At 38.0% G+C, this 12,477-nt stretch overlaps 1 protein-coding gene across 2 annotated transcripts in view; it reads left to right on the top strand.

The window, feature by feature from the left end:
• The window catches only part of dagla (diacylglycerol lipase, alpha), a 38,090-nt gene extending 27,559 nt beyond the window's left edge, over positions 1 to 10,531 (top strand). Inside the window, exons 15-21 of one of the 2 annotated variants that reach the window (XM_055045186.1) lie at positions 1,283 to 1,351; positions 1,429 to 1,501; positions 1,678 to 1,886; positions 2,739 to 2,865; positions 6,142 to 6,305; positions 6,478 to 6,495; positions 7,150 to 10,531. In XM_055045186.1, coding sequence (XP_054901161.1) covers positions 1,283 to 1,351; positions 1,429 to 1,501; positions 1,678 to 1,886; positions 2,739 to 2,865; positions 6,142 to 6,305; positions 6,478 to 6,495; positions 7,150 to 8,242 — 1,753 coding nt within the window. In that variant the 3' untranslated portion in view covers positions 8,243 to 10,531. The remainder of the gene's footprint in view (positions 1 to 1,282; positions 1,352 to 1,428; positions 1,502 to 1,677; positions 1,887 to 2,738; positions 2,866 to 6,141; positions 6,306 to 6,477; positions 6,496 to 7,149) is intronic. The other variant, XM_055045187.1, reaches the window with a different exon arrangement.
• Positions 10,532 to 12,477: the final 1,946 nt, after the last annotated feature.

Here is a 12,477-nt window from a genome sequence, read left to right as displayed (position 1 = left end):
ATAGGCTTCATGATTGTTTCCTATTTTTATGTAGAAATCTTAACAGTGAGAGTAGCGATAATTGTCTCTGTTATATTTATGTTCTATAGAAAGCTGTCAAAAATAGTTGACAGCTTTGGAAAGAACCACCAGAGAATTGTGACCAAGACATGTTAACATCCTAGAAGAGCATTTAATGTTACCTTGGAGCTTATTAGATAAAGAGTCTACAGGGCTACTGTGGTAATGAAATGGACTGTCAACAGGTTATGCAGTTAGATGAGTTCACTTTCAGCCTGGCTGCTATGAAAATGGATTTTGAGGTTTTGCATGCCACAAATATGCAACGTTATCCATTCTTTTATCAATGAAAGATGCATAGTACAGAATCACATTACCTTCATTGCACTGCACTGAACTGCATCTTGCACAGTCAACTTAGCATTGTTCAGTAGAGATAGAATAAAGACTTCAAATGCTTTAAATGATAAATTGTGTCACTCCAGTGCTATGGGGGAATAAAAGTAACATATGACAAAGCTCATTTAGAGCCATGTAGAACGATGTGATGTTAGACTGTGAAACTGACAGAGATTGAAAAGCTATCTGCCCCCAAGATTTGTTCTGTTTTTCTTTATTTTTTACAATTTTACACATTTCAGATCAAGCTTTTGTTATTATGGTCTAAAATTAAAATGAAAATAATTACATAATGTATTTTTCAATTAGGATTATTTTATTTATTAGGAGTTGGAGGGAGCTCATGGATCAGTAGTGTGATGACAGTTCTCAAAAAAAAGAAAGAAAAACAAAGTTGGAATGTCTAGTCATCAGTCTGTGACAGCAACCTAAGACCACTGGAGTTATGCAACAGGATCCTGGTGGATATGAGAATGAAGCTATTTATATTGCAGCTATGAAGAGCTTTAAACAAAATGACTGAAATTTTTTGGAAGAAAAAAATTCAATGTTGCTAAATTACAAAGTAACAAAAAAGTAAAAGGAGAAGAAATGCATATGTGGGGCAAATTTCTTTATTTCAAATTTCACAGAGTTTTAGTTCCTTTTAAGGAAGAAAATTATGGTGTTGAACATCAGAAATGCTGCAGTTTCAATGCGTTTTATGTCAAATTCTGGATTTGTCTAAGTTCATTAAAGTTCTATTGAAAAACACAGATAATCCCTTTGTGCACAAATTTACTGTTTGCAGAAGTAGGAAGTGTTCTTTTGACTCAGACCCTTCCCACTCTTCAGACAAGCTGTTTACAATATTCAAGTTTCTCATGTTGTCTTGTTTGTCCAGTGAGGATGCCATGGAGTACTCCAAAGAATTTGTCACATCTGTGGTATTAGGAAAAGACCTCGTACCAAGGTATTTCTACTAATGAATCAAATATATTGTGATTAACTTCCACCAGTATTACCGCTAAAGCTTCTTGTCTTTCATAGGCTCGGCCTGTCCCAGTTGGAGGGTTTTAGAAGACACCTTTTGGAAGTCTTACAGAAAAGTAACAAGCCAAAGGTAATTTCAGTTTTTGTAGTATAAAAGATAACTCTAACTTAACTTTATTGACATATTTTTTTGGTCAATTAGTCCACATAAATACAGTTTTTTCAACCAATTATAAAACAAACTGCTTTATAAAGAAAGAATGAATAGTATTGACATGAAAAGTAATATCTGTATTTTCATGACAGTGGAGGATCATTGTGGGAGGCACCAAATGCATCCCCAAATCAGAGCTTCCAGTAGAGGATGACGATCCTCCATCTCAGCCTGCGGCACCCCCCAGCAGTCGTCTATGGCTACACCCCAGTGACCTGAGCATTGCCCTCTCAGCCTCCACTCCGCTCTACCCTCCTGGCAGGATCATCCATGTGGTGCACAACCATCCACCAGAGTCATGGTCAGAAAACTATTCAACAAGTTCTAAAAACAATGCAGTTCCAGTACATTTTGGGAAGATTTTGAAGATGTGCATTGGTGGACACGAGTCATGCTTTTTCTTAATGTCCTGTCTTTTGTAATCAAATTGTCAACTCACAAGTATGTTTGGACTGAAACATGAAAACATGCACCTGGTTTTCCAATATTTATATAAAACTCGAGTGTTTATCATAAAAATAATGTCCAAAACACACAAACAGTATCTAAATCCTAAACCCAAAGTTTAGGATTTAGAAAGTCAAAGGTCAAAGAGAAATCATGAGATATCCATCAGGTCTTGGTTGTTTAATACACTGGCAATATTTGGGGCTCATGTCTCCTCTGTTGAAGGAAAAAACGAATGCTCTGAATGCAGCCATATACAAGAACTGAATTAAAACTGAGTCAAAAATATGTCATCTTTTCAAGCTTGGAAAGCTTTTATGTCACATTAAGGACGACTGGAGAGTCTTCGAAGTAAAATAAAAATAAATTTAAAAAATTGCTGAAAACATTTTTTATTGTAGAAAATATCCTCATCATTTTATTCGCATAAGATGTTACTCACATACTTTTAGACATTTATGTAAATGTTCCAAGTCTCCATTCAGAGCATATCTCATTTATTATGCAGATTGTAAGAACAGAGGAGAAAAAATACCCAACAAGCTTCATTTTAGAGATTTGTGATCCAATCTTCAACACATTTCTCTCTGAATAGTTTTTTCTATATACTTGCTGAATTTCACAAAAAACTTTTGTACTTGCCTTTTGCAGTATGTTGAAAAAAATTGATATGTGTTGTGAATTTGATGGATTTCTGCCTCTCTAGTTGTGGACAGGAGGAGCCGACGTACTCTGCGCTGTGGGGAGACAACAAGGGGTTCAACGAGGTCATCATATCGCCTGCCATGCTGAACGAGCACATGCCCCACATGGTTATGAAGGGCCTGAACAAGGTCTGTTTCATTCTTTGCATGTTTACATTTCTCTCTCCAACTGTTTTTCAAATTGTCTGTCCAGTTTTGCTCTTAACTTCCAGTGCTGGGTAATTAAATTGATGGTGAACATGTATCAGATGCTTCTAACAAAAAAGATAATGTGTTTTTTTTTTTTTTTTTTTTTCCTATAAATGGGAGTAATTTAAGTTGTAGAATGACAGACTGTCAAATACAGCAGAAGGTTGAAAATACCTACCATGTTCTTAAAGCACTGAAATTGATTGATCAGCCTTTTAATTCCATTAAGGTTATCTGGTTGCTTTCTAATATAACTGTATCTTTATTGTGCATAGGAAGTAAATCCTTTAAAATAAAATTGAAATTGATAGATGGTAGCCATATTGCTCTTCTGATGTTTTAGTCCACACATTTTTTAAAACTGTATGCAGAAGCAGTCAAAAGTTTATAAGTTTATTGATAGGTTTCTTTGTGGATATTAATCCCTAACCCACAACTTCACCTTTTTGTCTTTTTTTTTTTCTTCTTTTTTTCGGTCCTCAAAGCATGGGAACTGTTCTGTCACAGTTGGTTCGTGGTCTTTTCTGTTCTTCTAGGGTGTTGAACGACTGTTTTGATAACAAGCTGTCAATGTGTGTGTCTGCATGTGAAGGATCCGACTATGGGGTTTGCACTTTTGTGGCTGGAGACTTTATATCCCTGTCTGTGTACGGGTGTTGTAAGTTCTGTAGATTAGTTTGATTTTGGATGTGTGTATTTGCCTTTTGTTCCCAGTTTTTGGTGTGATATGTCTGGTGTTTCAACAGGTACTGGAACCATTTTGTCCCCTTCCAGAGCAGAAAAAATTGGAACTGGAGGAACTGGAAGTCAGTCAGTCATCCTGCAACACCAGTTTGTTTATAACCCCACTAAAAGAGCTAAACCCCAGACCTCTTCCATCTGATACTTCCTCCATCGCCCACAAACACCTGTCTGGCACTGAATCCCACACAGAAAACGAAGCGGTCTCCATCAGTCCAACCGGCCACACTTCTCTCTTTTTTCCAGATGCCGAGTCTGTTTCTCCACCTCCTCTTTTGTCAGAGTGCACCTCTTCTTCCCAGCCGTGCTTGATGTCTGCCGTGTCACTTTCTAACATCTCCTCGCACCCTCACACAGGAGCTCTTCCCGATGAAAACGATTCATGCTCACTAGCAAAAACCAAATCTGTGCCATGCATCCATTACTCTGATGAAGATGTGATATCTACCCCTCCTTTTGAAGGGCAGTCTCTTGAGTCAAACTTTACTCCGACTGAAAATGAGCCGCTCAAGGTACCATAATAGAGCTCCTTGCAAATTCCAGTGGTTTGCAGTTTGCTGTAAGATAAGGGAATCTTATCCAAACTTTATAACAGTATTAAAGTTATTTGTCAGTTCAAATGCCAATTTATGCACTTGGATTTATTGTTGCTTATTTGTGATGTGATGAAAAGGCCAGACAGCTTTGTGACTGTTTTGGTGTTGGCTTTTAGGGCGACTTTAGAAGAGTGGAATGACTTTTTTAAAAGAAAGACATTCCCTTTTCTCCCACTATAAAAACAACAAAAGACCTCTCACTAGAGGAATCCCAGTGGTAGTAAAGTTGAGACTAACTTGTTGAAGTCGTCCATTGCTTAGCTGCATTTTCCACATAAACCAATGGTTAAATGCAACAAGGCATCACAGCTTTTTTTTGGGGAAAAAGCAGAAAGTGGGGAGATTTAACTGACAAGTTTACAAGATTTGGGCAATTAACGTTTTAAATGTGAGCGAGGAAAAGCTTTGAAATTAGGTCACAAATGTAGGGTGTCGTTTGTCATGTGCTTCTAACTTGTTTCAAAGACATTTTTAACTATGTTCTATCTTTTCTGGTGACGTTTTAAAAAAATAACTTGATTCTCTTCCAGCCTTTTGTCTGCCACTGTACATTCGGTCAAGAACCTTGGTGCAAAATTTGTGACGCTTGTTCCACAACCTAACAAGTTTTCGTTGTGTTCAAAGTTTTCATGGTAATGTAATTTCTTCCTCATTAACTGCTCTTTTTTTCCACACTCTTGGTTAGGTTTTTCAGTAAATGCTGTGCTTCTTTCTGGATAATTATTTCCTCGTTTCATTCTTTAAAATATTCAACTTTCATCAAGTTTCATTCACAGAGAAAGGTGGAAAACAAACTGATCTGCTTTTTTGCTCATTTCCCACAAAGTCGACATATTTCTATAAAAAACACAAACTTACATGGACTTGGTGTAAACTCAGTGTTTAGACTTACACATTTAAATACTGAAAGGTGGAAAAACACTTCAAATGTTGTCAGTGTCATTTTAGAATATGAACCACTCTTCATTCATGCGTAATTTCTGCCGTCTTTTGTCTCATTCTGCATTCAGTTACAAGTGATGCAGTAGTTGTTGTTGGTCATGGATATTTGCAGTAGTATATCCATTGCATCAAGAATACATCATTTTTTTAGGGTTTGCACGTTGCCAAATAACATGTTGTGTTAATGCTCCTTACCCTTCTATATAACCAAGTGCCTTATTTTAATAGCATTTTAACTTACTAAATTGTACTTGTTGTATTTTATCTCTGTCGCATGTAATTTTAACATTCCATTTTTCTGTGTGTATGTTTTTTATGTATTAATTCATTAAAGTTCACTAAACATTTGCAATCTTGGTGTTTGCTCTGTTACTACTTTGTAGAAAATTTTTTTTATTTATTCGTAAGCACACAAGGTTGAAATATGTTTTGTTGTTGTATCACAGGAGTAATGTGGGCCTTGAACAGTTCTCCCTGTGATTTCATGTTTACTGTGTGTAGTTAATGTCATTTTGAGCAGGTTGCAAACTATCTTTCAGATTGCACTTTCATTTATATGAACGCTTTTTTTTTCTCTATTTTTTTTTAATCAGGTGCAAACGTGTCAGGTCTTGTGTAATTTTACGGACATTTGTTGAAAGCATTTTTTTCTCCTGAGGGTAATCTAAAGACTTTTTAAATACATTTTAGGATTTTCATGTTTTTATTTAAAAAGACTTAAACAAAAGGAAGTAATTTGATGAATATGCCAGTTTTTTTGTGGTTGTTTTCAGAAAGTTTCTTGTCGTTTCAAGTGATAAACTATTTTATTTCCATCTGTTTTCACTTGCCTGGCTACTTTTTCACCTTCTCCATTGCACATCCCCCAAACCTGTTGCCATTTATCTCTGACGTCCTCTCAAGCGCGCGTGTGTGTGTGCCTCTGTGCTAATAACAGGTTCTGGAGAACTACAATAAAGGAAAAACGGCTTTGTTGTCGGCAGCCAAGATTATGGTGAGCCCCACAGAAGTAGATCTGAACCCTGAGACTTTGTTCGTGGATGCAGCTTCTCAGGAGCCGACACCTACAACAACCCACCATCGCAGAAACAGCAGCGTTCGGTTAGTATGCCGGGCACTGTCTTAAGTGTGCTTGAGCCTCAATGAACATGTGAACTTCATCCTTAGGCTGCAGCTTCAGTTTAATTATGTGGTGTTCAGAGACATACTACTGATACTAACTACTACTTTGTTTTCTCAAATTATTGTCTGTCTGTTAAAAAAAAAAAAAAAGAGAAAAACCTTTGTTACGGTAAGCAAGGCATGCCAGTACTAACTCTGCACAATATGATCCCCTCTCTCTTGCACGCCTGCACGCTGTCTATCCACAGAGCAATTGTAAAGTATGGTAGTTTTCGATTTCCACCTCGCCCTCGCTGGCTCAGTCCTTGTCCTAAGTCAATGTGAATTTCCAATCGTAGTAATGTTTGAAATCTGATTTTATCCTTTGCATATGATGCTAATCCAAGAGCATACATGCACTACGAGCACGCGCTCCATGGGTGCCTCTCATTATGCAAATGTTTGTCCTTGTTTCAGATACTCCATGTAAAGAGGTTAAAAAAGAAATGAAAGGATATGAGACATCCTTTCTTTGAGTTGTTTTGTCATAAAAATAACAATATCCTCTTCATGGACACAAGGAGGCATGAGCAAAATGATCAGCACCCTTGGTCTTCTTAGTCTGATGTCTGTGTGTTTTCTTCCATCGACTTAATATGTTCCCTCTGGCACATAGTTTGGAGAATGTAGATATAGCGTCAATACTAACACCTGTTTCCCTCCCTTCTTTAACCCGCCAAAAGTTGTTTTGACCCACTTTTATTGTCTATCCTGTGTTCTGGGTCCCCCACTCTCCTCTTGTCCTTGTCATCCCTCTCCTGCCCTCTCTTTTCCTGTCCTCCAGTTCTTGTGCCCAGTCTGAGATATCTCTGGATGGTTTCTCTGAGTGCCCTCCTCCTCCAGTTCCTGTAGTGTTGCGTGGAGCACGCGAGCGCCTTGTGGTGGAGCTGAGGGACCGTAAGGCACCACTGGCCGTCATGGAGAGTCTCTCAGATGCAGAGTCTCTTTACAGCCTGGATTCCCGGCGCTCATCAGCGGCCTTCCGGGGCTCGCCGATGTTGGGTAGCCTACCTTTCCCGTTAGATGCCCCAATACCAGAGGAAAACCCATCTCTCAGCTCTCGTACTGAATTGTTGGCTGCAGATTGCCTCTGCCCGACAACACCAGAGCACCTAGGTGAGGTTGGACCCTTCTTTACCCCACACGAATCCAGTTCCACTCCAGATTACCCTATGAGGCTTTCTCCTGCCACTCCATGCTACAGTGGACCTCATACCCCAGCTCTTTTAAATCAGTGTGTTCAGCCTTTCAAACATGAGTCTAATGCAGCTCCAACAATGATTAGTGATGGGGATCAGATGCCTGGTGTCTACAGCCCAGGAAGCACTCCAAATACTCCTCTGAGCCCACAGATTGACTCCAGACTAATGGATAGCAAAAAAGAGGACTTGGAGCTGGAGATGACACAGAAAATGTTGGGGGAAGAAACCAGTCTAGCCCTTTCTACTGCTCCACCCCAGCTAACAAATGGGAACCCCAGTCAGGCTGTGCTAGAGTTTGCACAGTACTTAGACTCTCTCTTCAGACTGGACGGCAGCAGCTCACCGCCTCTGGACCTGTCTGACGGGGAGTCGGAGTCGGGTAGGGGTTCTTTTGGACAGGGTGAATGTCTCGGAGATGGACAACACCTGGATGATGCACAGCTGCTGGCCAGAGCAACACTCGAGCCTAACCTTGTTCCCAAGCCTCCACGCACTTTTGCTGGATCTGCTGATCCCTCTTCAGGCATATCACTGTCTCCATCCTTTCCTCTCTCATCCTCTGAGGAGCTCAACGATCTTTCGCCAAGCGAGGGTGCTCCGCCAACCATTCACTCCCTACGAACATCCAGCCCTTGCCACTGTCCTGAAGAGAATACACTATCATCAATGGTTTAATATGCTGAAGGCTCTGTTGTGCTGTAAGTTGAGAGGTCTGGTGATTCAAACTTTCAAACATATCACAACACACGCATGGAGTGAAATGCAATCACTCATCAGAGATCCAGTGACAGAACTTAAGGGACCAACAGGTACACCATATCCATTCTTCAGGTGTCCCCTTTGAACTCAGGGGACATTTTCACAGTATTGCAATGACAAAAAAGAAGATACCTCTCTCTGCATGCCAGGCGGCTGTGCTGCTTCACAACTGTAGCTTCACAATGCCAATCCAGAACAATATCGTCTGACCCACATGGGAACATTTCTGCATTTCATCCAGTCCCTGATTTAGCAAATGCAAAGGGGGAATCGTTAACTGAGCAGGAAATCTGAAACTAATGCTGTAGAAACGGTTAGCAAAGGCACATCATCTGGGTTGGTGTACCGGACCTCTTCCTGCATCTTCAGCAGTTCTGAAAGCTTGTACAGCTTTTGTTTGGTTTTATCTTTTTTTTTTTTGTTTTTGATTTTTAATCCAGAATGTGAAGATGGGACATATTTGTTTATAAACAGAAGTGAAAAAAAAAACAATAAGAAATGTTCCTCAGGTCTACAAAGAACTGACTTGGAGAAAGAGAGTGTGTTATGTTGGTGAGAATACATGTGTCTTAAACATAAAGTGATTGTGACAAAGTTATTACAGATGCCTATGGATGTTTTTAGAGTCTTTTGGTTACACTTTATAATGCATGACAACTTTTTTTTATTAAGTTATTCCGATGGAGAACTTGTCACTAAGCCACTTAGATTGACATTTTGTTACTATTGCACACATATTGCTCAGTTTACCCCTTTTGCCAAAAAAGAAAAGATAACAAATTGTCTTGCCAAATGTATTTATGAAATGTAATTTTCTTTATGTTTAAGGATACTACTTTATTTAAACACAGGCTCAGTTCAATATTTCATTTCAAGTTCTATCAGTTCCCATATAGACTGTTAAACAACAACATGTAGACAATGTCATCCTGACATTAAAACGCTGCCATACTTTTCATGTAAAAAAAAAAAAAACAACAACAAAAAAACAAGACTGCTGCACGTTGGGTTCGAACTAATAACAAATTGTCTTAAAATTGCTGTATAATTTTCTTTAAAAATCTCTTAGCAATGTGCCCAGGTCAGAGTTTGCATGCTTTATGCATTTAAAGTAGCATGGCTTGTACAGAACAAGTCTTGTCATCAAGTCACAGTAAATACGCTCTGAATGTGTCCAGAAATAATCACCGTATCGCAGCCATCATTAACACAAGCTTATGAGAGGCTAATTAGAGGTAAAAGTGCATCAGGACGTCATTTTGTTTCCTTTTCTGAAGGTGCTTTCAGTTTTAGAAGTCAAAGTGTTTACTTCCCTTTAAACCGGTTCATCATCCTTGAAGTTGGACTGAATTCACAAATGACATCAAGTTGTCTATATCACTTTGAGTGTGACAAGTTGCTAATGTTTTGCATTCTTTAGTACAGTAAATGTTTTCACATTTAACACTATATTTAATGGTTTGATTATCCTGCAACAGACTGGTTTGATGTCGGTGTTTTCTTATCTCAGTTTTTAGGGAAGCTCTTCCTAAATGCAGGACATTATCTATAATTAAGCCTTTGTTCCCTTGTTTGTCAGTGGCATGTAAACATTTTGCCATGGCTCGCGCACAATGTTTTTTTTTTTTGTTTTGTTTTCACAAATCATTTGGTGCCATGCCACTACCAAGTCCGAGTCTCACTAGCTATATGCACATCTTCTTAAATTATATCTGCTGCGATCGCTCGCAGCGGACTGGTCAAGCCGGTTTAAAATCAACCTACACAGTCCTGATAGACATACTACTGTTGGACCAGACGGTTCCTTCTAGCAGCAGCTTTGTTTGCAGTTGTTCATACACTAAACTCTGCAAAAAGAAAGTACCATTTTTCCATTGTGATGTGTACAGCACTGTCTTTTATGTGTACTTATTTATGCAGATGTCTGTAAGATGAGTTCCAATAGAGTCATGTAGAGAACAACTATATAACTATAAGACTACCTGAAAAGATCAGTACTGACACGTAGAAGAAAAAGAAGCTATTTATTCAGACTATTGGCAGATACAAATTCGTCTATATTGAAAAAGAAATAATTCAACTATGTCTTGTCCATGTTTACCTGGTTTGCATCCCTTCCTTTCCTGCCCCACGATGAGAATGTATTTAATCCCTTTCCCTCACTGCCCTGCCTGTAATGGAATAAACTACAAACTATGAGAGAAAACCACAAGTTTCTGTCATAACTATTTTATAACAGGTGCATCTCAGAAATTCAGAATGTCATAAAACAATTACATCTAAATTAAAATATTGCATAAAACCAATTAAAAAATAGATGGCCTGTTTAAAAGTACCCTCATGCACTGTACAATAGATTAGAAATAAATACTGGAATAAATACATTTTTACAATGATATTCTACTTTTTGGGATGCACCTGTACATGTTACTTGTGCATTATTTTTAGTGTGTTATTGACTGCAACTTGCATCCCTAACAGGGCTAAGATATTGGTGAACTGAATATTATTCATCACTTAGTTTACCGGATGTAAACTAAGAAATGAAAAATGTGCTGAAATCCAGAGACACATGTAAACATGTGAGTTTTGATGCCCAGTACTCTGTACTTTTGTATGAAGAGTCGATTTCTCCCTAAAATAGCTTATGTTTTGGTTGCTGTAAAGAATGTGGAAGTGGTTTTCGAGATGCTGAGTGCCAGATGTATTTTGAGTGAAGTACAACACGAGTTGCTGGAGCTTTTTATAAGTTAGTGTGTAGGCGCAGCATATTATTATTATAGGCTATAACTGATACAAGCTGAAATACCGCAGAACATTATTGAGAAACCTGGCATGGACGAAAGGATTTCTTTTATATGAAACCAGTGATTATATGTCACAAAAGTAGAATTCTTATGATTCTTGACCCACTAATGACATGAACAGTCATTATTCCTCTTTCGGTGCTACATATTCTGCTGCATTACTGACAAAGGGTGTCTGTGAAATTTATGCCCACTGCCCCAAGCTGACATATAGCAGCACAGTCAAAGCTCTGTCTTCACTCAGTGCTACAGCAAAAAATGCACAAAAAACTCCAGCATTTTTCTGTGCATATTTTAATCTCAGATGATTCTCTGACATTTGCTCGTTGCTGATTCCATTTATTTTAAGGTGTGTACACGGCATTAATGCCCTCTTAAAGATCACCTCTTTTTTTTTGTCACACCAATGTTTTAAATCATCAAACTAAATGTACAAATATAACGAGTAAATGCAAAACAGTTTTTAGATTATTTCATTTATTCAGGAGGTAAAAATGTCCAAATTAACCTGTTCATGTCTGATAATGCACTTTCTTCTTTTATTAGTGATGCATTAACGATTAACCAAATTGTCTGGTCCAGATTCCGAAGCCAGACCTTGGTCTAATCTAGAGAAATAGGGATCAGATAAAAATCTAAGTTACTAACATCTGTTTTCTATTATGAAGCAATTTCTAAAGCTTTGTGACTCCAATTAACCATAGAGAGAGACAATATTTGCAAATGGGGGAAAAAAAGCATTGGTGAACTTTCTCAGGAGTGGCTGACCTACCAACATTATGATAGTACAATCGAGAACAGTTTATGACTTTACTAAAAGAGCAAACAGGTTATGTGGAAGTTAGAAAAAAATGACCAAAAAATTACATACTTTTCTATTTTTAAGGAAAAGCTTGATGATCCTCAAGACTTATTTTATGGACTGTAAAATATGTTTGTCCAAACACATCTGGCATAAAACTGGTAATTTTAGGCCAAACATCATAGTGACTCAAACATGATTGTGATGACCTGTGGCAGCTTTGCTGCTTCAGAACTGAGAGGACTTACTAACATCAATGTATCCATTATTTCTCCTCTCTACCTGGAAATTGAGATCAAGAGAAAAAATATTTGTGATCCAAAGCTCAATTGTGTGCACACACAAAATTTCCGCTCTCAATGTTGCATAAATTAAGGCTACTAAATGTCTGGACGATCACTTCATTCTAAAAAAAAAAATATATATATATATATACTGCATTACAAGACTATGAAATACTGCATTACAAGACTATGAAACAAGGAATAGAACCAAAAATGAGTAAGAAGTGCTAGTTTTATGATATATATATATATATATAT

The sequence above is a fragment of the Poeciliopsis prolifica genome, unplaced genomic scaffold (assembly GCF_027474105.1).
Source record: "Poeciliopsis prolifica strain line A6 unplaced genomic scaffold, Auburn_PproV2 SCAFFOLD021, whole genome shotgun sequence".
Taxonomy (NCBI): domain Eukaryota; kingdom Metazoa; phylum Chordata; class Actinopteri; order Cyprinodontiformes; family Poeciliidae; genus Poeciliopsis; species Poeciliopsis prolifica.
Note: the sequence above shows the minus strand (reverse complement) of the source record. Positions and strands in the feature narration are given on the sequence as shown.